This window comes from Benincasa hispida, chromosome 10, assembly GCF_009727055.1.
Source record: "Benincasa hispida cultivar B227 chromosome 10, ASM972705v1, whole genome shotgun sequence".
In the NCBI taxonomy this organism is placed as follows: domain Eukaryota; kingdom Viridiplantae; phylum Streptophyta; class Magnoliopsida; order Cucurbitales; family Cucurbitaceae; genus Benincasa; species Benincasa hispida.
This window is the reverse complement of record NC_052358.1, coordinates 38,501,484-38,522,780: the sequence shown is the minus strand read 5'-3', so window position 1 is coordinate 38,522,780 and position 21,297 is coordinate 38,501,484. Positions and strand designations below refer to the sequence as shown.

At 34.6% G+C, this 21,297-nt stretch overlaps 2 protein-coding genes across 2 annotated transcripts; both read right to left on the bottom strand.

Moving 5' to 3' along the window:
• Nucleotides 1-1,931: 1,931 nt before the first annotated feature.
• LOC120087677 (NADH dehydrogenase [ubiquinone] iron-sulfur protein 6, mitochondrial) lies at nt 1,932-12,357 on the bottom strand. Its single transcript, XM_039044532.1, has 3 exons — nt 12,122-12,357; nt 2,413-2,497; nt 1,932-2,306 (listed from the first exon to the last, which is right to left on the bottom strand). Exons 1-3 carry the CDS (start codon nt 12,236-12,238, stop codon nt 2,197-2,199), a joined length of 312 nt encoding a protein of 103 aa, XP_038900460.1. The 5' UTR covers nt 12,239-12,357; the 3' UTR covers nt 1,932-2,196.
• A 2,314-nt stretch (nt 12,358-14,671) lies between these two features.
• On the bottom strand, nt 14,672-20,681 carry LOC120087675 (pentatricopeptide repeat-containing protein At5g27270). The gene is made up of 8 exons (XM_039044531.1): nt 20,033-20,681; nt 18,265-19,663; nt 17,814-18,122; nt 17,040-17,144; nt 16,861-16,948; nt 16,625-16,746; nt 16,369-16,433; nt 14,672-15,908 (listed from the first exon to the last, which is right to left on the bottom strand). Exons 1-8 carry the CDS (start codon nt 20,576-20,578, stop codon nt 15,354-15,356), a joined length of 3,189 nt encoding a protein of 1,062 aa, XP_038900459.1. The 5' UTR covers nt 20,579-20,681; the 3' UTR covers nt 14,672-15,353.
• Nucleotides 20,682-21,297: the final 616 nt, after the last annotated feature.

Below are 21,297 nucleotides of genomic sequence, written 5' to 3'. Positions count from 1 at the left end.
GTTGGCTAAATGATGTTGCCGTAGTTGACGTTGACAGTTTCCTCTGAGTCAACAAAGTCTTGCATGAGTTCTAACTTTTTGATTTGGGAGCTCGACTTAAGTTTAGGGAGAAAGGAATGGCGTTTTTAAAGGTCTTAGATTATCTTGTGGATGGTGAAATTTTCAAATAAGGTTCTTTTCATCACTTGGCAAGTCACCATGATAGAGCTAACACCTTTGATGGGTTGTCGAGAAAGATGTATACTTAAAATTAATATAGTCATTTTGCTACATTTGTTCTTGGAAGGCACAACATTTGATCTTGATCAAATTCTTTAGAGCTGCAACATTTCTCGGTTAATCCCATCGCGGAATTGTGCCTGTACCATTTTTTTTTTTTTTTTTCATATTTGGTAGCAATGATCCCAGTTAGAGATCTCGAAAAGTCGAGTCATTATAATAAGGTTTTTGTGACAAATGTAATTAATGTCTGTATTTAGATGTGTTTGGATATGTAGGATAATTAATGTTTGGAAGTTAAATATGTGTTCAATCTACCAATTTTGTATATAAAAACCAAAATTAAATAATTATATAATTAAATATAAGAGCCCAATTATTGTAATCATCAAACAAATTTAGCATTATTTAAATTGATTAATTTAAATTAATTACTATAAATAATTAAATAATAATAATAATAATAAATAGTTAAGATATCATAAAATCTTAATTGTAATGCTATTATATAAAATTTATTTGGTCTATTTAATATATTTATATTTAATAATTAATTAAAAATAATAATAATGAGTTTGACCACTATGGATTGAATCCTTCACCTTTCAACCATTTATTGAGATTATGTCTCTCTTTTTACCACTATGTCAATCCATGATAGTTTCAATTTCGCTTTCAAACATGTGAAAGTGTTCCTCAGCACATGACCCTCTTTCATTCTCTCGAAATAGTGAACTTTTAGCACTTAAAAAACTAAGACTTTGTTTAGTAATCATTTTAGTTTTTTTTTTTTAAAAAAAAGAAAAATTAAGTTTATGAACACTACTTTTTTCTCTAAATTTCTTTGTTTATTATCTACTTTCACCAATGGTTTAAAAAATCAAGCCAAATTTTGAGAATTAAAAAAATAACTTTCAAAAAGTTTTTGTTTTTGAAATTTGGCTAAGAATTCAACCATTGAACTTAACAAAAATGCAATTCATTATAAGAAATATAGATAAGGATCAATTCTCAAAAACTAAAAACAAAAGGTAAAATGGTCACCAAATAAGACCAAATATTGTTACCATTGTCACAATAATAATTACCACTTAACGCTTAAGATGTGCTTAACATATAATTAATAGGAATATGTACCATAGTAATACTAGAAAGTATGTACTATGGTTGTACTATGGTGATATATTATAAGAGAGAAAATTGCACCAATGACCTTTTCTTTGGAAGTCCAAATGAAATCTTGCCTATATTCCAGAAACCTATGTTTTTGTTTGGCTTTTTGCTTAATGTTAACCTAAAATGAAATTACTAAAATGACCAGACTCTTAAAAACCTAGTTTTTTACTAAAATTACCAAACTCTAAAAAACTTTTTTCTTCCTCCAATCTGTACGCAAACCTTTTTTTCTTCCTTTTAGCAAAATTTTCCTCTTTTTTTTTTTTTTTTTTTTTTGTGCAAGAAAGAAGTGAGAGGGAGAGTCCAAATGAAGGAAAAAAATCAATAAAAAAATTACAAATTTGATGAGGAAAAAGACAAAAGAAACAAAAAGAAACGAGATCTACATTCACTCCTCAGTCCATCGAACATTTTCATGGGTTGAATAACTTTACACCATGCTTCCGTCAACAAAAGACCAAATTTTATTTGATTTCAAACATTGAGCCAAATTTCATTTGTGCCTTTAGAAAAGAATCATCCGTGAAAAAATCCCATTTAGCTTGTAATTTCAAGCTTGCGACTCCCAAAAGATCAAAAGCTTTTATTGGTATTAGAGTCAAGAAGATAGTCATCAGACAGAGCAATTAAACATATTTGGCAAAAGACAATGGACCCGGCCAAAGTGCCGATTGAATGGAATTCTCAAATTCCAAATTCATGTAGGAAGAGTATAATCATTACAGAAGTCGAGTTTGGAAAGGTAGGGTATTGTCTTTCCAAGTCCCGGGTTGCTTGCTGGAAGGATCACTAGCAGATTTTCTAGTGGTGATGGTCTTGAGTATAGCGCAGGCCACAGTACTTGCACACGGCGGGCTCCTCCCGATCAAGGCATATGAACTCGATTGGATGCCCAAGGGCAGGATTGTTGTCTGCATTCAAAAAAGTTTGAATCCAAATAAGGAATCACACCTCCCTTAATAAACTGATTACTTGAAAAATAGGCATGCATGGATATACGTATGAAGATATACTAACCTCCCTCACAAGCAACAATACGGCCTTCGACCTTGATTGGTGGAACCTCGTTTATCAACTCCATGGGTGATTTCTTACTTGTATCCTAGAGAGAAATATAATAAAACTTTTATATATCCTTCAGCATTGGACAGGATCACAAAGAGTAATATCGAGTCCTAGAAGACGGTAGGATATTTCTTAAAAGTAAACGAAACAAATTGAGAAAGAACTATATCATGTCTCAACGATCAGTAGAACTTAATTGATTCTCTATAATTTAAGGAAACAGATAATAAAAAGCAAAATATTTTGAACTCATGCTAAAGAAAATTCAATATACAAACATGTCAAACAATGTATCGATTATCAAAAGAGAACCATAATTGAGACAAATTTCCAAGAGTGAAATGAAGCCATGAGATATCACTTGAAAATTAGATGACAAGAAAGCTAAAAAAATGTTTGGGCTAAAAACAGTCATCGATTACAAAATATCATTGTTTATAATACCGAATCCAGTTTACCTCAGTTCCAAAATAATTAGTTGTGAACCACATATCAGGAAGAAGTTTGTGATATCACAAACTATATTTAAGAATTTCCAATTGATAACATCCACGCCCAAACCTTCTTGCATTGCAATCTTTGCAGACATGGGTTATTAAAGAGATTTGTTTACTACCCGTTCTGTCTGCTTATTTACATCAGGGCGTCCAAAATTTTCTTACAGCCGTAGTGCCAATAACATTCCAAAACTTTACCTTTCTTATTATCTAAAAAAATATTCCCATTCACTGGGTTAACTTTTCCTTGAAGGAATCAACAAATGTCACACAATCACTAGCTAACTAGCTAAAAAAGGAAGAATTGTGACATCTGGTACGGAGGCTCGATTTGTGTTATAATAAACTGCCAATAGAATCTTAAGACAGAAAATGAGCATCTTCTTAAAGGAAGAATATGTGGCTTACTTCCATGAGCATAATAACAAACCATTTATTACACAGCTCACATCGAAGAGATATTTAACAAGGCCATTGAAATTGATGCAGTTATAAAACGTACTGACACCCTGTAAGACAGTGTGTAACTGAAGAGGATACAGAAATTGGGAAAAACTTCCAGTTTTGAGCACGGGGATAACTCAATAAGCTCTATGGCACATGTAGAATAGTTAAGTAACACAGAAGATGTTGATGAATAACCTAATTGAAGACTTCAAAGCAATCACAATTCTTTCAATTGTCAAAACATAGAAAGGACCCTAATCTGCAGTGGGATAGAATCCTAGACTTAAAATAATAGAAACCTTGGATAGTTCTCATATACTCTAGAGCATTTGAAGGAAGACCAAGCTATCTAGAATAATTTAATAAATCTACAAAATTGTACATGCTTCAAGATAAGAAAAGTCTCCACCGTTGGACTGACTCAATCCTAGTTAATGGACACGGATGTAAAATCATATGCAACAAAGAGTTCTTTAGTCTCATATTTCTATCCGAGAGCTGATCAGATCCATCACTAGAGTGATAAAAAGCCTCTGCTAATGACATTCTCTCTGACTTGTTTACTAGGCCCCTACTCTTCCAACCAAGCACCACACTAGAAGGGTTGATTTAAGCTTCAAGTGCAAAAGAATGCTACATGCTGCAACCGTCCAATAGATTATACAACCGTTACAACAATCAAAGATAATTGTTTCCTTTGATATACAAATTCTTCGAACAGTGATATTGCCACTGCAAGGCAATGAAATGTTGGGTTGTAAATAACATTCAATAGAAACCCTAGGTCCGTAAAAAATCTGAGGGTCTCGCTCATGATTTCCTGGAGATTCACAACACACAGGGGTTCATGTGAGACATGCATTGTATAGTTGACAGCCTTTCTTTTTTTGGATGGAGAAATAATTTCGTTGATGAATGAAATAGAGTAGAACTCCAAACACCCTAAAGTATAGGTGAACTGCAACAGTGTTCTCCAATTTGAAATCAAGATAAGCTGTAAGGGATTAAACAGAGTATCTTATAGATGGTGGTGCAAAAGGCCAAGTCCATGAACCAGGAGAGTTCCGAACGTGGACCGAGGACAAAAGATGAGAAAAATGCAATCATAATAGAACCACAACTAAGCTAAGAGGTCTTCCAGAAAGAAGTAGAGATCCCATTACCAAGACAATGCTGAGCACAACTAGCAGCCAGGTCAATAATCTGACAATGAATCTCCAAGGGGATTATAAAAAAACTGACTGAATAGGTCACGGTTTTTTTTAAAAAAAAAAAAGAAAAAAGAAAAAAACAACGGCTTTTATTGAGAAAAAAATGAAAGAATACAAGGGCATTAAAAAAAAAAGCTCACGAAACTCCTTATAGAAAGGGACTCCAGCTAAGTAAGATATTGCCTAGGGAATAATTACAAAAAGTCTTCAAAACCGAAGCCTAAAGAGAAACATGAAACCTCACTAAGGACCAAACCTCACTAGGATCTCTCTCCACTCCATGAAACACTATTGTTTCTCTCCCTCCCAAAGATCCCACAAAATCGGGTACACCCCTACAAACCAAAGAAAACAGCCTGTCTCTTTGAAAAGCGAATGGAGGAGGAACTCTCTGATCATCAAATGAACATCCCTCTGATGAGCAAGCGCAAAATCAAACTCCTAAAAAAATCATTTCACACAGATCTTTCATACTGACACTCCTAGAGAAGGTGATCCAGACTCTCCTCCACCTTCCGGCAAAGGATACAGCACCAAGGGCCCAATAACCAAGGCATCTTTCTCACGAACCTATCTATCATGTTCACGCACCCAAACAAAACTTGCCAAGAGAATAACTTTAGCTTTCTTTAGAATCATAATCCTCCATAAAAACATCAAAGACGGACTCATCAACCGGAGAGGGATCAAGTAAAAACTTAAAGAAAGACTTACACAAGAAGCCCTTCATAGGGGAACGGCTCCACACACGAACATTATTTCTCCCGATTCTAAAGTCATAACCCTCAATCAAGAAAAGAAGAGAGACCACTTCCATCGTTTCCCTATTGGACAAAGACCAATGAAAAGCAAAAGGAGAAAGAAATGAAATTCTTCAACCAAACCAAAAAATTCCGACACCCAAAAATTTATTAAGGAAGACAATATAACCAAGGAAACAAAAGAAGAGGGGTCTATCCCCCACCCAATGATCTTCCCAAAAATATGCTTCCTTACCGTCTCCCACCACACAGAAAACAAGATGAGAGAAAGAAGATAGGTAAGAAGAAATATCTCTCCACAGATTTCGGTCTTGGTAACCTCGTCCCATCATAGATGCATAGTACTTAGCATTAGTAAGCTTCCGCCATAAAGCACTATCTTTTGTATAAAACCTCCACATTGCTTTATCCAACAAAGCATAATCACGATGTTTAAAATTTCCGATGTCAAGACCTTCCATCAACTTACAAAGTTGAATAGTCTCCCAGTTCACATTATCCATACCGCCATCACCATGAGAACCTTCCCAGAAAAAATCCCTAATCAACTATCTAATATTTTTGTAATCTTTGTTGGAAAACGAAAATAAGATAAATAATAAGTTGGCACACTAATCAGAGTAGCACCCTTTATTCATAAGTGTATGGCTACCACCCTTTATGATAAAAGCATACTTCCAAGAATGAAGCTTGTGTTGAATGCCCCTCAATAAGAAGTTACTCAAAAAGAAAAAATTTTAGAATTACCTCCCAAGGAAAGACCTAGGTATGTCGATGGCTAGTGGCCCAATTTGCATTCAAACTTAGACAATATCTGTTTCATCTTGGAGTCGACAATATGAATCCCACTCAATTCACTCTTAGATAGATTGATTTTAAACCCAAACGCCCTCTCAAAAATATTAACAAACTTAGAAAGACGTACTACAGCAGTCCGATCAATAGTCGAAAACAAAAGGGTGTCATAAACAAATTAATGGTTCAAATAGAAAGAGGATATACCAATCGATGGGTCCCAATAGTCTCTAAATGGGCACTATGGGCCAAAAGGTGACTAAAGCAATCATAAACCAAAATAAATAATAAAGGTGAGAGGGATCACGGGTGCAAAATCCTTGATAGGGCATCTACATGATTCCATTTCTTCAATTTTGGGTCTGAATCTTTTTTATGAGATTGTAATGATTCGTTGAGAATAGAAACTGAGGAAAAGGAAGAAGATAAGTGGTGGTGGTAGTTCGAGTGGGTTTTTGGGTAAATGGAAAGAGAAGTACAGAGAAATCAAAGAGAATGCAGAAACATATCCTTATGTATGGGGCTCGTAAATTGTTGTGCATGGCGGATTCACTCTTTGGATTGGCTATAGATGGAGAAAGCTTCAAAAGATGGAGGACAAGGTACAAGTTTTACTGGAGAAGCTTCAACAGCTTTATGAAGCAGAACAATCCTCCACCAAACCATCAACAATTTTTTTTTCCTTTTAACCATTAACCATCAGTAGATTCACTTGAAAAAAAATCCATCTCCATTCAAGTAGCCAGATTTGAATACTTTCTTCTTGTTCCGAAGATATTGGTTAGATTTGATATCTCATTTTTTCTGCCGTTGGGTTTAGATTTTGTATTAATTAATAGGATCCCCTTTCCATCAAGGTAAAAAAAGGGTCACCTTGTCTAATTCCACGAGATGGAATGATCTTCCCTCAAGTTCTACCATTTATAATGATAGGGTAGTTGGCATTAGCTATAGAAACTATGACTCAAGACTGCCAAAGAGTATCGAAGCCCTAAGCCTAATGAACGACATCCAAAAGTCCTAATCAATGATATCAAAAGCCTTTCCTAGATCTAGTTTGAGAACCATTCCTTCCCTCCAGAGAAAGTCCAATCATCAATTAGTTCATTCGCTATTGAAGAGGCATCTAGAATTTGTCTATTGGCAACAAAAGCTAGTTGTTTTTTATGGTGGATGGAAGAATACACTTCAAACGATTATACAAAACATGAGAAATGATATTGTTGACAATCTTTCAATATTCATTTCCTTTCTATTGCAAAAAACTGACTATTATTTCACGAGGTGCAACCTTGAAATACTAGACACGAAACAGATTGAGATCAACAGATTGACCATGTATTTAAGAATATTATTGACATGTTGGGAAATGATCTTGAAAACATGGAGTTCAATCTACACTACATGTTCTTCAAGACAAGTGAAAGAGATACCGTGCAACTTCCTTGAATTGAAGTCATGTTCAACAGGATATTGCTACCATCAAGCACCCTGTGCCTTTGAGGCGTTAAGGCGTATGCCTTGTCTAGAATGCTGGTGGGCCATGGACCCACGTGGTCCATCATGCTGAGGCGAATTAACTTCAAGTGGTGCCAACAATCTGCATGTCTTCTAATTTCATTTGGTGGTGGGCAATCACTGTGGGTTCAAGAATACATATACAATGCATTGAAACTTCAAGCGTGCCAACAATCTGCATGTTTTCATTTCGTTTTACTTATTAACTTTCTATTATTATCTTTCTTTTCTTTTGTTTCTTGTTATTCTTCTTTCCGTTTTTTGTTTGTGTCTCTTTTTTAGTTCTCTTTTAATTTTTTTCTTTCTAGTTATTTGATAAACTTTCTTGGTTTCTTTTTCTGTTTTTTTCCAATGATATTGGATGAAGAGGAATGGGTAGATATTGAAAGTGACAAAAAAATGAAGATGAAACCATGAGATATGATGATGATGTTATGGAAGATTCCAGAAATGATCGTGATAATGATATTGGGGATGAGCTTTAGATTTCTAGTAATAAAATATTGGTGGACTATTGAGATTTTTTTTTTCATTATCTTGATTAATTTTTTACTATGTTGTGTACTTTTAAGGGATGTTATAATGTTCAAAATATATGAGATTTTATGTTTTATGATTAAAATATGTTTTATTAATTTCAAATGAGGCTTATGCTTCATATGGCCTCGAGGCTCATGCCTCGTCTCACTATGAATCAAGGCCGCCTTTAGCCTTTTCAAACATTGCTCCTACAATCAACAAGAACCATAATTGCATTGGAGGTGCCCAAACGGACTACTCCTTATCCAACGGCTTAAAGTGCTGCAACACTAGGTAGGGGAGAGACCTCTGGAGTGTTACTAAAAAAATTGACAAGGCACCTAAATTAAGCATTATCACTCTACAAACAAGACAGTGGTACCGTAAGCATGTTAACATAGAGAAAGGACAAGAAATCAGAGAACCAGGATAATAATAGGCAAGAGCTTCAAAAACAACTTTACTAGAACTAGGGAACTAGGCTCTTGGCAGTCATCAACAACTCAAATGAACAAGTACCATCTTAAAAGTCTAACCCAATAAATTTACTTTACCAATGCATGAAATTCCTAATATTTCAGAGGTTTGCTCTTGTTATATGGCAGCCTACAGTCATAGAATTGAACTAGAAAACTCAAGTTTTATCGAGAGAAACAAAGGAAAACATAAACACTCACTGCAAAGGCCAAATCAAAGGTGGCAGTTAAAGAAAATTCACAACAAAGAACTTCAACTTTTGGTCGGGGGGGTTAAACACAAACCAGCTCTTCAATATCAATTAAGAACCCAAAAAATAGCATACATCAAATCCTAAATTTCATCCCACCATCCATTTAATTGCACAAACATTCCTCTGTTTTTCCTTTCTAGACAAATAAACTAATGCAGAGAACCCCATTTTCAACCTGAACAACTACATCCATTGTGTCATGGATGCTCAACTTCAAACAACAAATAATCCAAAACTATTCCAAAAATGGCTGCAAACTCATTAAGAAAAAAAGCATACCCCAAAACATTGTTTCAGTCTTTTTCCCATACGACCATACGTACACAAAACACACCAGTTCAAGCTAGAAAGCAAGCTCTGTGCAAACAATTCCAGGGCAAGATCTCTATAAATGTCATAAATATGTGGGATAGATTTAACCAATTCAAGAAATCGTTTGCAACTCCATTGGTTTAGGCATCACCCTTCTTTTGTAAATTTCACATCAATGAAATTTGTTTTTTATCAAGTCAGTGTGTGTGTGTGTGAGGAATACCTGCACGTTGGTAAAGGGGAAATTCTGAGGCAAGCAGCTTATTTAACTATTTTGGGGTACACTTGGTTTGAAAGAAATTGGAGGATTCTTAAAAGGTCAAGGATTCTTGGGAGGAGGTGTGAGGATTGACTTATTTCAATACCTCTATCTAAGTGTCTCCCTCTATTTGCTTTGTAATTATTCTTTAGTCTTGGTTCTTAATAATTAGAACCTCTTTTGGTAGTCATGTTCCGTATGAAAGCCATTATAAATAAACATCGATAATCAATCCTCTTTTTTGTTATTCATGACAGGTCTTCTCTTTTTTGTTTTCTTAGCAGCATAAATGCAACTTGGAAATGTTAAATTTGTTGCATTCTTTAGGAAGCGATAGCTCGTAACTTCTCAAATATCAATGAAAAGTTCTTTTTTGATAAGAAACAATTTCATTGATTAAATGAAATCCCAAGATATCCATTGGTACATGAGGACCCCAATCATAGGGTGTACAAAAAAACCCTTTCAAAGGGAGTGCAAAACGTGTTTCCAGTTTGCAACAAGGAAAGAAAAATTGTAAATGTGTATAGCCTGTAAATCTTTGCACAAAAAAAAAGCATTATGTATGATGGTATCAATAAGGTTCTTTGCTGTCTTAGCCTTGTCTTGGAAGATTCTAGCATTTCTTTCGTCCCAAATCTTCCACATTACAGCACAAGTGATGCTTACCAGAGGTGTTCTTTGTCAGTTTTGAATGGAGTCCAGCCGATTAGTAGGTGAAACCAATTTTGCAAATCATTTGGAGGAACCACGGACTAGTTGAAAGCAGAAAAGACTTCCATCCATATCCCTCTAAAGAAGGGGCAATCAAAGAAGACATGTTGGGCATCCTCATTGTTCATTTGACAGAGGCAGCACCAAGAGGGAGATAGGTGGATCCAAGGGTATCATTTTTGTAATCTGTCCATAGTGTTTAGACAAGAGTTAGTGATTTCCCAAAGGAGGAATTTTACTCTCACTCTCTTTGGGCAGGGACAGTTCCAAAATTTCCTGAAAAGACCGGTCGATGGTGAGAGTGGGTTAGATATGAGGGAAGAGTATAGACTTTGTATCGAAACCAGTGTAGCCAAGCTTCCATATCCATTGGTCCTTTCTATTAGTAAGGTTTAGATTTGGGATAAGTTGAGTAAGAGCAGCCCATTCTTCAATCTCATCTTCTTTAAGATTTCTTCTAAAGTTTAAGGACCAAGAACAATTTGTAGTATTCCAAGCCTCCTTAACTGAAATATTTTTTGTGGTAGATAGCCGGAAGAGCCTAGGAAAGGTCTAATTGAGGGCTGAACCAACAAGCCAATAGTCTGTTCAGAACACAGTGGAGGAACCATCGCCAATCTCACACTGTATATTTCCACAGATAAGGTCCGTTTGTTGTAGGATGTATTTCCAAGGTTTTTGGTTGATATTCTTTCGTATTCTGCAGCCTTGAGATCAAAATGGTGTGATCCATATTTGGCTTTGATAAGCATCCTCCAAAGGGCCTCTTTTTCCATATGAAAACGCCAGATTCATTTGGCAAGGAGCGCTTTATTTTGTTGTTTTATATTAGTGATCCCCAATCCCCCTTCATCCAGTGATTTCTTCCGTTTGTCCCATTTTAATAAATGAGATAATTTGCTATCCCTGTGACCCAACCAAAGAAAGTTTCTAAAACATGTCAATGGCATCAATGATTTTCACACGGGCACGGTAGAGGGATGAGTAGTAGACAAATAGATTAGATAGGATTGCTTTCAGAAGGGTCAGTCTGCCTCATTTTGAAAGGAAATTGTGTTGCCAGGAATGAAGTCTCTTGTCAATTTTGTCTAAAATTGGCTGCCAAAAGGTAACTGTTGTTGGTTTTCCATAAAGGGGCAGACTTAAATATGTGGTAAGCCATATCCTAACCTTACAATCAAATCTATTGACAATAGAGACCACCCAATCATCCTCGCAATTGATGCCCAGAAATTCAGATTTTTGCCTATTGATGTTGAAACCGGAAGCATATTCAAAAAGAGTGATTAAATTGAAGAGGTTTTGGATCATCCTCTCATTATTGCTGGAGAAAAGTAGAGTGTCATCAGAAAAAAGGAGGTGATTGATGTTGTGAGGCGAGACTTTAAATATCAATGAAAAGTTAATATTTCTAAAGTTTGAAAGGCATATTTTCTAATAATCTTCATGTACATATAAAACCCACATAACATGAAGAAGATAAGTCATAATCTAAAGCAGGGATGGGAGGGGGTGATCGCTAATGAGAAACAAAATATTTGTATAATTTGGATAAATTTGCTTCGATGAAGGACAAGCATCAAAAGATTTAGCTTCCATCAATGCCGCGGGAAAACAAGCTTATTTCTCTTCTCTTCTCTTCTCTTCTCTTCTCTTCTCTTCCCTTCTCTTCAAATAACATGAATTATTTCCACATAAAAACAATCGATTTAAGAAAACAACAACAATAATAACATTAATTGGGAGACTCCAAACCCAAGCTCTAAATCAGTAATCAGGTAAAGTTAGAAAGAATAAGGAATTGTAAACGAGAATACAGAATCTGCAGAAATCAACTCAAACACGGGCGTAGAAGAAGTAAATTTCGAAAAGGGGATAAGCGAGAAATTAGTGGATACCTGCATCCATTTGGCGGTGTGCTGGCCGATTTGATTGGCAACAAGACTCAGATTTCTAGCCGAAGATGGGATTTTGGAGGAAGATTCAACAAGGGCTTTGAACAGACTCGACGCCATTGATCCACCGATCAAACGCACAACCTGAGATGGGAGAGAGCGAGAGGGAGAGCGCGAAGAAGAGCTACGGTCAGGTCAGGGGGAGCTGAAGTAAAAACTCTGGATGGAACTTTTTCCCCTCGCAAATAAATAAGGTTAAAATACTATAATTTAAAATTTGTTCCAATCCTGTATTTTTAATACGGCAATTACAACTTTAATAAACAATAAATTCAAAATTGAGTGCATATTTTGCTTTTTTGTAAACATGGTAAAAAACTTCCTCTTCAAAATTTGATTGCTATCTAATTTATATGTGATTGTTATGTGATTATCACACTTGCAACTATAAAAAGGATGAAGTCATGGATTTGTTTTCTTAAAATGTATTTGTTATACAATGCAATTTTCCTTTTTAATAAATATTAAATTTAAGCTAATTTTCAAGATATTTATAAATAATAGCAAAATTTTACTGTCATTACGAATAGACAATGAAATATGACAAATAGTCAATTTTACTATATTTATAAATATTTTTGTTTATTTTCCTATATTTGAAAATAGTCTAAAGAAAAATGTGTTTCTAACCTTTTTAGTAAAAAGGTTAATAAATAAAATTTTTTTATTTAAAAAAATATATATATATCTATTAACATTTTCACTAAAATTTTTGAAATTTAAGATTTATCGAGAGTACAATCCCTAGAGTTAGACATTTGAAAGTATTGAGATTAAAATTAAACATATTCAAAACACGTGACCAAAATAGAATGTGAACCAATAAATAATGAGAGTGATAATAAGGTATAAATACTCTTGTTTTTACTATTTTTCACTTTAGTTCATTTTGGTTTTTTTACTTCTAATTTTTTATTTTAGTTATATATTTTTTACTTTTGATTCATTTTGGTCTCTATTCTTACAAAATGTTCATTTTAGTTCCTATAATTTAAGAACTCAATCACTTTTGTCTCTACAAAATTGAATGTACAAAAACTAAATTAAAAATTTGAAAGTATAAGAACTAAAATGAATTAAAGCTAAAAATACATCGGTCAAGATAGTACTTAAATCTAATACTAATATTAAAGTTAAATTTTAGAGATTAAACAATATTTTGGGGTTTTTTCCTTTCCCCGAGATTGATATTAGAGTTGTAAAACAACCATTACATCTAAACGACATGAGTACAACTCAAATAACTATCGCCAATGTATTTACTAACTAAAAATCTATGAAGCACAGATACAGACACAGATACGGGTACACGATACAGATACGATCGGATACGGCGATTCGTCAATTTCTAAAAAATTAAGATACAGATACGTTTAAGAATACATCATTTTTGTATATATGTTTTAAATATATATATTTCTAAAAAATGAGGATATTTATATGTTGAAGATACATTTTTTTTTATTTAAGAAAATATAGAATATAAATAAATTTAGCATACAAGTTAATAACAATAGTACAAAATAGAATACAAACACTAAAATACAATACAAAAAAAGCAACATCTAAGATGTTGAAGTATAATAGTTAATAAAATGCAATAGAAAAGTGACTCATATTACAAAGAAGAAGAAGAAGATTAGAGGGAGAAGTATGAAGATAAACGAATAACTTCTTATTGAATTGTTAAGACATCCAAATGGTTTATATTTTGGTGGACTTTGTAAGGACTCAAATGTGAATATGGAGATTATAGGATTCTAGTCTAGGGTTTGATCCGTTATTTATTATTTTTTTCTTTTAGTTTTGAACTCAAGTAATGAGCTTTTGTAATAAGTTGCCTAATTTTAGATTGGGAAAGATTAGATGAATTACTTGTCTTTTTTATTTAAAAAAAAATACGCATAGAAATAGATACGTCAAATCGCATGTCAAATACGTATCTAGAAAGTATCTGAAAATATAGATATGTCAAATCGCGTGTCAGATACGTATCTGGGAAGTATCTGGAAGTATCGGTATCCGATACGTGTTTATACTTATTCTTTGCCTCATATGAAGTATATGTACTTCATAGCTAAAAATAAAACCACAAATAAAAAGGTTTAAATTTTATCCTTTAATTTAGACCATATATTTAAAATAGGTTAAAAGATTTTCGTAGGATCTTTGTAATTTCATTAAATTAACAATTTAATGTTAATTTAATCTTTAAACTTCACTTTGCAATAATTTGATCTAAATATTTTCAAATACACTTTTGCTTTAGCTGATAACAAATTAGTATTTAAACTTTATACCAATTTAGTCCCTATGCAAATATCACTAAGTTTTGAAGGGGTTTCCGACATATATAGATTAATAAAATGATTAGGACAAAATGTACCCGTTCATAAACTGCAAAGACCTAATCATAACATAACAAAAAAACTGGCACTTCTATTTGATTGTTGGAAGTTTGCTCATGGCTCGTAAATTTGAAACTTAACTGTATGAACTTTAATTTTGACAAGTTGTTCCATTAAAAATGAAGGGGTACAATGATAATTTGCAGAGCATTTCAAATTTGAATAACTTTAGTTTAGAAACAAACTTAAAAGATAGATGAAAAGATGATACAATTACAAACTAGATCAACTAGCAACATGAGGATTACACTCTAGTTGCTAATATATTTCCCATTTCCCCTTGACAGCTTCCAGTACAACGAATATTCTATTCACAAGTTCATCCAACTTCCTCAGAACAGTATCTAGATTGGCAAGAAGATGTCATCTTCATCCAATCAATGTCACTTTTCAGCCCTGACTGTCATATCGGTATAGCGTAAATAACCAAATAAGCAATCCAGGACAATAAAATTCCTCAATACCGTGTCATCTCAGCAAGATCGAAAAGAGAGATCAGAACAGCAGTTAAATCAGTTGATGTGATCTTTCGATCCCATTTATTGTCCTCAATTTCCTTACAGTAACCAGGGATGTTTCTGCAACCATTCCAAGACGTTTGATGAACACATTGGTCCAAGAGACATATATTATAGCTCCATGTATAATATTCACATATCCAGTACATTCTCTTGTATGTGCATCTTCTTAACTCCCTTTGCTTCTCAGTCAAATGACATTTCCGCAGGTAATGTTTCTGTGAATCGAATCACTGAATATGCTGAGGCTCAAGCAGACTCTACCTTCGATCCGACTTGAAGGTCTTTCAAGAAGGAAATACCCAAAGTTTTCATGGAATCCAAAATATTCAATGCTTCATCCTCCTTTCCTTCAACCTTGTAAAAATGCACAGCAGCACTCATTATAAACCTGTCTCCTGCATATTTGCATGTAGATTCAAAGAACTTGATGCCTTCTTTGACATATCCATAGTCCAGGTAACCTCTCATCAACGTCCGATTGCATGTAACATCGGGATATAGACCAGCTGTTTGAAGTTCATCATAGACTCTTTCTGCTTTCCTTATCATCCCTGCCTTTGCCAAAGCTGAGAGCAACAGGTCGTAATGTGCACAAGACGTGGGGATGCCTTTTTCCTGCATAGAGTTAATGATTTTCTCCGCTTCTGAATATTTGCAACTCTGTGTGTAAGCTCGAATGAGCGAGAAGTAGGTAAAAGAATCGGGTGAGAAACCGTCTTGCTCTATTGCTTTGAAAACCTTCTCTGTTTCTTCATGAAGTCCCGCATTAGCATATACATTGACCATAATATTGTAGCTGACCTGCATTTTTTAGTAAAAAGTCAGCACGATTTGTAGACCAATTCACATAAACATATTAAGATACCAAAGCAAAGATTAGTCTCTTGTCTCTCTCTCTCTTTCTCACATGTTACATCCATTAACTTAATAGAATGATGTCAAAGAAAAGTCTCTTAGAACATTGTTAGAAGTTCAAAGATATCAAAATCATTTTATCATCACAATTCCTCAATTAGAAAGTAAAACAAATAAATAACCAAGTTGCAATTCTAAAGTGCAGTAGAGCCATTCTAACACCTGACCCGACCCTACCCATGTACAACCCTTACTCTAGTTCTACCGACAGAGCGAAGGTTTCTATTATCTTTTAAATCACCGCTGCACCCAAAAGTTCAAATGGAAAGGCTAAGGTATATTTAATCAATAATACAGATGATCAACACCATACAGATCCAAGGGAAATTATGACTTATGAAAGTACCATCCCAGGTTTAATCCCTTCTTCCAGCATTTCTTTGAACAGCAAGCTTGCTTCATGCGTCTTACCTACAAATTGCAACAGTTAATTATTAATTCGCCAGAATTTCATTGCCTTTGTTAAAATATTTTACATTATTAACAGACTGCTTAGACATATTGGTGGAACACCAAAAAGGATCATGAGCCATAGTACAATTGAGTTCAATGCTATGTAAATGATTTACAGGGTTATTTGATTGAATCTAGAAGAATAATACCAGCCTTCCCGTAGCAGTTAATCAGGTTTGTATATGCCTTTTCATCGGGAGAGAGTCCTGAGCTGCGAGCTGCATTAAACATTTCCACAGCCTTATCGAGCTTCCGACCTCGTCCATAGACACTGAATCCACAGAAAGCCAAAATCAACATCAATATCTTTTCCTAACAGGTGTGGCAGCCTCAATAGCTGTTTAGCAATCAGTTTCAATGAATCTGGAGTCATTTCAACTCATACCTAATCATGGTGTTATATGTCTGAATTGATGGTACAACGCCAAGGGCAATCATATGCTCATATATTCTGGATGCAAAATGCAGTTTCCCTGCAAATTAGAACATGTTATAATCATGGTGAATGTTTTTCAAAAAGTATTCATCACTCATAATTAATTAATATGTTTGAACTGAACCAACCTGCCTCCAGCATTGCCTTGATAAATGTATTGAATGCCACCGTATCAAGCTCCAAGCCACAATTAAGACTCGCACGTATCACATTCTCTGCCACTCGATGTTTTCCTGGAAATAATCCAATACTACCTCAATAGTAGAAGCAAATGCGAATGCATAAGAAAGTCTAAAATGCTATCAGAGATAGACCATTGTGTTTAATTGGTTAGATTATCCGATAACTCTCACAAAATTTAAATTTAATGACCGCTTGAAGGGATGGGTTGGCTCGGGGAATCTATTCCACCAAGCCAGTCATCATTAAGCAGAGCACCCAGCTCTATCCTCTGATAGTTATAAGCTACAAAAATTTCTAAGATTTCCACAGGACACTTCGACTTGGTCATTGGATAATGTAACTTTTTCATTCCATCAATGAAAGGTTTTGTTAAAATATAATTATAAATAAATAAATAAGAACTCTATAGATATACTAGATACCATGTCAGCACAAAGTGTGCTCTTCAGAAACTTTGTTCTCAAATTAAGATAGCTTCTGTCTGAGTGGGGAAAGAAAGATGTGTCTAAAACTTCCCATGAAAACATTTAAAGCCAAAGCCTAAACTAGCACAGATTAATGTCTCCGTCGATTCCATAACCAGTCATTTGTTCTTTTTAGCCTTTAAGTTATTTAAGAAAATGGTTTGAGCTGCAACAGCAAAAGAAGACTAATCAAATAAGAGTAAAGAAAAGCAGAAAACGAGTAATGCTGGTCACTTATATGACTCCACAACATACCACCAACAGTCAAAGTATTCACTATTCTGCTGACAGCAACAGCACCAAGATCATATCCTTTTTCAATTAGTTCTTTGTATAGTGTGAATGCTTCTTCAGCTTTATCACATTTGATATAGGCATCAATCATGGAACCAAAAATCAATGTCGATGTGCAAGAATCTGCAACTGCTGCCAAAATTTCTGCTGCTTGATTTATTTTCTTCTCTTTCCCATACAAACTGATTAAGGAAGCTATAGTAGCATCATCTAGTCGGCAGTCAAGCTTGAGTAATTCTTTTGTAAGCATTCCTGCTTTTAATGAATCACCTGTAGAGTAAAGAAATTAATCGAGCTTGCCTTAAACTGAAAGCATACATATATAAATCCATAAAAAGATATTATCATACTTCAAAATATGAGTGTGTGAGTGCACACGCCAATGTACAAAAGATACGAGTTATTTTCTTGCCTTCTCTAATCAAATTAGCTACGAGTTGACTCACAACGGTCACGCCACCTTTCCCAAGTATAAATTTCAGGATCTTACTCCTTTTACCAGCATCACCGTTTGCCAAATACAGCCGAAGTATCATATCGAGAGCCATATGATCAGGTTGGTCATAACTGACAATTGTGTTTTCATTTATCTCACCTCCATCAAGTTTAAACATAAATGAAAATGTCTCCATAAATTTATTATCAACAAATAATTCATCCTTCTTCATAAGTTCGATTAAAATCTCAGCATCTTTTGACAACCCCTCCTTGCAATAGACTCTCATAACCAATTTATAAAGTTCCTCATCAAAAACTACCCCATCCTTTCTTATATGGGCTATAAAATCTTTAGCCTTGTTCACTAAATCTAGTTTTAAATACAAATTCAGAATATAAATACAAGAACGAGCATCAGGAAGTCCAGTTTTGGATAAAGCTTGAAATGTGGATTCTGCAGACCTTATATCTTCTTTCATTACATAACATTGCAACGATACTATATAAGCAAATCTTGACAACCAAATGTTTCTAGATTTCATCAACTCAATTATGTCTAAAGCTTTCTCAAAGTTCCTTGAACTGAGATGGACTTGAGCCATTGCCAAATAGCTTTTCTCATCTGTAAGTAAACCTAACTGCTCCATTTCTTCAAATGTTTTATGGGCATCCTCATATAGACCCAATTTTCCATATATTCTAATAAGTAATCCATATATGACTTCATCAACCACAACTTTTTTGCTTTCCATCTCTGAAAACAGAGAAAGGGCCTTAGAAAAATCTCCATTCTTGTAAAACAATGTCAGAAGGGAAGAACAAGTATAGTTACTTGGAACAATATCCTTATCTCTCATGTCCTTGTAGAGTCTCAAAACTTCATCTGAGTTCCCTCTTTTAATGCTTAAACTAATAAGTAGGTTATAAGTCACCTCTTCAGGAACAAACCCACAGTTCTTCATCTCATTGAAAACTTTGAAAGCCTCCTCACTATGGCCTTCCTTAACAAGTGAGTTGATAACTACTGTATAGGTAAAATCATTGAATGTCACTCCTATCTCTACCATCTGCATCCATAATTCTTTGACCTTAGCATGGAGTCCCTTCTTCTGCAAAGAGGACAGCATAAAATTGAAAACAGCAATAGAATGTATAATTCCCCTGTCCTTAACAGCAGAATAGAAAGACAACATAGCCTTATGATGTCCCCATCTGGCATATGTACATAACATCGTTCCACAAGCAACTTCATCTGGTTCTAATCCAACTTCAAGCATCTCCAAGAAAGTTTCTTCAGCCAGCTTTATTTTTCCAACTTGCCCATATGTGCGCAAAACAATTGTGTAGACAATGACACTTGGGCGATAACTCAACTGTCCAAACAGAAGCCTACTATTATAACATAGTCAATTGAATGGTTCATATCAAAACTATCATATACAGTCATCATTCCAACAGGAAACTACAAGGGACCCAGCAGGATTTGATTTTCATTAAATATCCAACAAAAAGCTATCAGTTCAGGTTGCCTGAAGATCAGTTTGTTCATCATCATGTATGAAATACAGTACAAGTAAAAAATAATCAAGTTTAATTACTCTTACGCAAGCTGAATCTAGGAAAAAACAAGACGTTTCATAATATGAAAAACAAAACCCCACCAACAATATCCAGAAATTCTATGAAAACAGCAACATTCCAAACAAAACTCAATAGAAAAGATACAATTCCATATAACCCACCTGCAATTTCATCCAATCAAACACATCTCTGACCTGCCTCCACCCCTTCTGTTCCTTAAGAACAATACACATCTCCCTGAAGGTCAATTTGCCAACAAAAGAAGCCATCTCCATCCTCATATCGTATTCTCCCTTGGTTTTCTGAGACAAACTCCGCACGTGCCTAATCGCCGCCACCACATGCTTTCCATAGAGGTGGCCATTTCTATCGTCCTCAAGGTACTGCACCATCTGCTCCGGAGTTCTCTTGATCCATTTGGGCGTTTGAGCTCTTGGGCCCTGATTTCGACGCAGTACACTGAGGTACTGAGCTTTGGCCTTGATGATTCGGCGGGCGTTGTCGTCGGAGAGCGGCTTTTTGGCGTTTTTGGACCTGGGTTTTGGTCTTGCGGGATTGCCATCGCTGAGAGACCAAGGATCGGGCGTTACCGATGAGCGGATGATGAAAATTTGGGCATTTTTGGACTTTAACGAGTAGCGGGTGCTGCGATTGGAAGGGGAAGGGAGGTGGATTGGACTGAGGAATGAAGTCTTGAGGGACTCCATAAGAAGATTTCTAAAGAAACTTACCGCGAAATTGGTTGCTCGGTCTCCGACATCTGTAGAGCCTTACTGGATAAGTGAGGACAGAAGAATTGGTTTAAAATTTTCTATTACGGTTTCTATTACGGTCATGATGTGGATCCAAATTTCGATATTCGATCAAATTTCGATTTTGATAAATATTTTAAGAAAATTTATAAAAACAAACCATTTAAAAAAAAAAAAATTAGTAAAAAAAAACAGCTTATGACTTTTAAACAAGTTTATATTATATTTATATTAATGAAAAATTTTGTTATTTAATTATTATGTTTTATGAGTTTTTCTACAATATAATGAAAATATCATTCCTTCTTTATATCAATATCAAACCCATGGAAACGTAGAAATATCGATGGAAATATTGACATGTAGATAGAAATTTAATACTATAGATGTAACATTATTTTTTAAATGGTATAATATTATATTTATCTTCTTTTGAGGTTTTGGGTTGATTTATCGTTTAAGATGGCATGTGGTCCACAAAGTTTTGTGTTCAAATCCTTCTAATGTTATTTCCTCTCCAATTAATTGATTTCCACATGTTTAATCAATTGCATATTTAACAATTTTCTTAAATTACAAATTTAATGAGTTTGTATCTAAAATAAGTTGATGAGTTTGTGTATATTTGAATATTCTTTTGAAAAAATACTTATTTGTTGTTGGGATTGTCCTAG